The following is a 2,319-nucleotide window of genomic DNA, read 5'->3' on the forward strand; positions in this document are numbered from 1 at the left end:
TTGTAGTGAACTCTATGCATGAGTATTTTGCTTTGGCACCCTAAAAGGCTCGACTGGTGTAGTTGTAACACCCTACCAAAAAAAGCCCATCAAGACTTAACCATTAGCTCCCACGTCAATTAAAGAACCATGACCAAAACTACCCCACCCACGACTTAGAGCTAGCTGTTGTGGTTTTTGCCTTGAAGATTTGGAGGCACTACTTGTATGGCAAAAATTATGAGGTCTACACTAACCACAAAAGCCTCAAGTACTTATTCAGCCATAAGAATTTAAATATGAGGCAGAGGAGGTGGTTGGAAATAATTAGCGACTACCAGTGTGAAATTAAGTATCAATCTGGGAAGGGTAATGTTGTAGCAGACGCACTAAGTTATAAAACACAAAAGGATGATTCTTTAGAATCCACCCCAAAGATGGATTCACTTCTGCAGAGTATGACGAGTTTATTAATTAGCACATCAAACTCCATACGCTGCTCATCCAGAAAGTACAAGGATGTATCAAGATCTGAACTGACATTTCTAGTGGGAAGGCATGAAGAAGGACATGATCGAGTTTGTAAATAAATGTTCTATTTGTAAGGAAGTCAAAGTAGAACATCAGAAACCCTGTGGTGAGTTACAACCACTTCCAATCCCAGAGTGGAAATGGGAAGATATCTCAATGGACTTCGTGGATTGCCGAGGACCTCAATGGGTAACAACTCTATTTGGATCATGGTTGATCACTTAACAAAAAGTGCTCACTTCTTGCTAGTAAAGAATATTGACCCTATGGAGAAGTTAACCCGACTATTTGTAGGAGAGATAGTGTGACTGTATGGAGTTTCGAAGAAGATCATATCATATAGGGATATGCATTTTACCTCGCATTTTTGGCAAGGTCTTCAGGACGCAATGGGCATCAAGTTGAAATTCAGTAGTGCCTATCATCCTCAAACTTAGGGGCAAACTGAATGGACTATCCAGACTCTAGAAGACATGTTGAGAGCTTGTGTCCTGCTAGGGAAATGTGACTAGGAAAAGCACTTGCCACTAAGAGAGTTTGCTTACACTAATAGCTTCCATGCCACCATTCAAATGGCGCCTTACAAAGCTCTGTATGGAAGGAAATGCTTATCTCCCTCATATTGGGATGAAGCAGGAGAAGGAAAGATTTATGGTACAAAGAGTCTGCAGAAAATGAAAGAGCAAATTCAGTTAATAAAGGAAATGATGAAGGCTACTCAAGTTAGACAGAAGAGTTATGTCGAACGTTGAAGAAGGAGCATGGAGTTCGAAGTTGGCGACTGGGTGTACCTCAAAGTATAGCCAATGAAAGGAGTAGTTCGATTCAAGAAGAAAGGGAAACTAAGTCCAAGATACATGGGACCCTACGAGATAATGGAAATAGTAGGATCGATTGCTTATAGACTGGATCTTCCGGCAGAATTCCAGAGAATTCATGACGTATTCCACGTGTATTCCCTTAAGAAGAGTTTTGGAAAACAATCGCTGACAATTGTAGATGCTGAGGATATTTCGTTACAACCTAACCTAAATTATGAGGAAATTCCTATTCAGATTACTGATTGGAAGGAGAAGGAACTTAGAAATCAGAAAATTCCTCTAATTAAGGTGCTTTGGCAAATTCACAACATTGAAGAAGCCACATGGGAGAAAGAAGATGACGTGAAGACCAAATACCATTATTTGTTTGGCTTGTGACTTGTGTGACATCACATCGCATCATGGCATTCGCATCCATTTATGCACGCATGGCATCCATTTCTTTTTGTCGTGTGACCCGTGTTTCCCTCGTTATTTACAGCATCACCATAGCTGGTAATGGAAGAGCCACTTGATGATTCTAATGACCCCCAACCGATTATGGAGGCTTAGAGTCGAGCAACGAAGAAGAAGGCAAAACCTTATGGTATACTCCTACTGGACTCAATAGAGAGATTAGAGTAGCATCGGACACATATTTTTTATCATGACGGGAGAGGTAACATCAGGACATGAAGAGCCCTACCTCACAAGGAGCGACAACCATATGATCCCATTAGGTGGATGGGTGAGATTAGGACTCATTAGCTTAGACGCCAAATTTCCTCGACCAGTCCCATTGCACCTGATCAATTTGAATCTAGCCAGGCAGCAGAGCGGGAGCAACTATAGCCTGCTCCTCCTTCCACTGATACATCAGGGATGTTTGACTCTTCATCAAGTCGTATATGTTTTCGCGAGGAAGGAGATCTAGAGGTTGAGAGCAACAAAATTAGGCAATGGATGACGAATGAGGAATGAGTCAATGCATATTGTGACTCCGAAGAGG

The 2,319-nt window shown here is 41.6% G+C and overlaps 1 protein-coding gene across 1 annotated transcript; it reads left to right on the forward strand.

Annotated features, from left to right (window-relative positions):
• Nucleotides 1–1,316: 1,316 nt before the first annotated feature.
• On the forward strand, nt 1,317–1,709 carry LOC121255091. The gene has a single exon (XM_041155379.1). The coding sequence runs from the start codon at nt 1,317–1,319 to the stop codon at nt 1,707–1,709; it is 393 nt and encodes a 130-aa protein (XP_041011313.1).
• Nucleotides 1,710–2,319: the final 610 nt, after the last annotated feature.

Source organism: Juglans microcarpa x Juglans regia, chromosome 3D (genome assembly GCF_004785595.1).
Source record: "Juglans microcarpa x Juglans regia isolate MS1-56 chromosome 3D, Jm3101_v1.0, whole genome shotgun sequence".
NCBI classification, from domain to species: domain Eukaryota; kingdom Viridiplantae; phylum Streptophyta; class Magnoliopsida; order Fagales; family Juglandaceae; genus Juglans; species Juglans microcarpa x Juglans regia.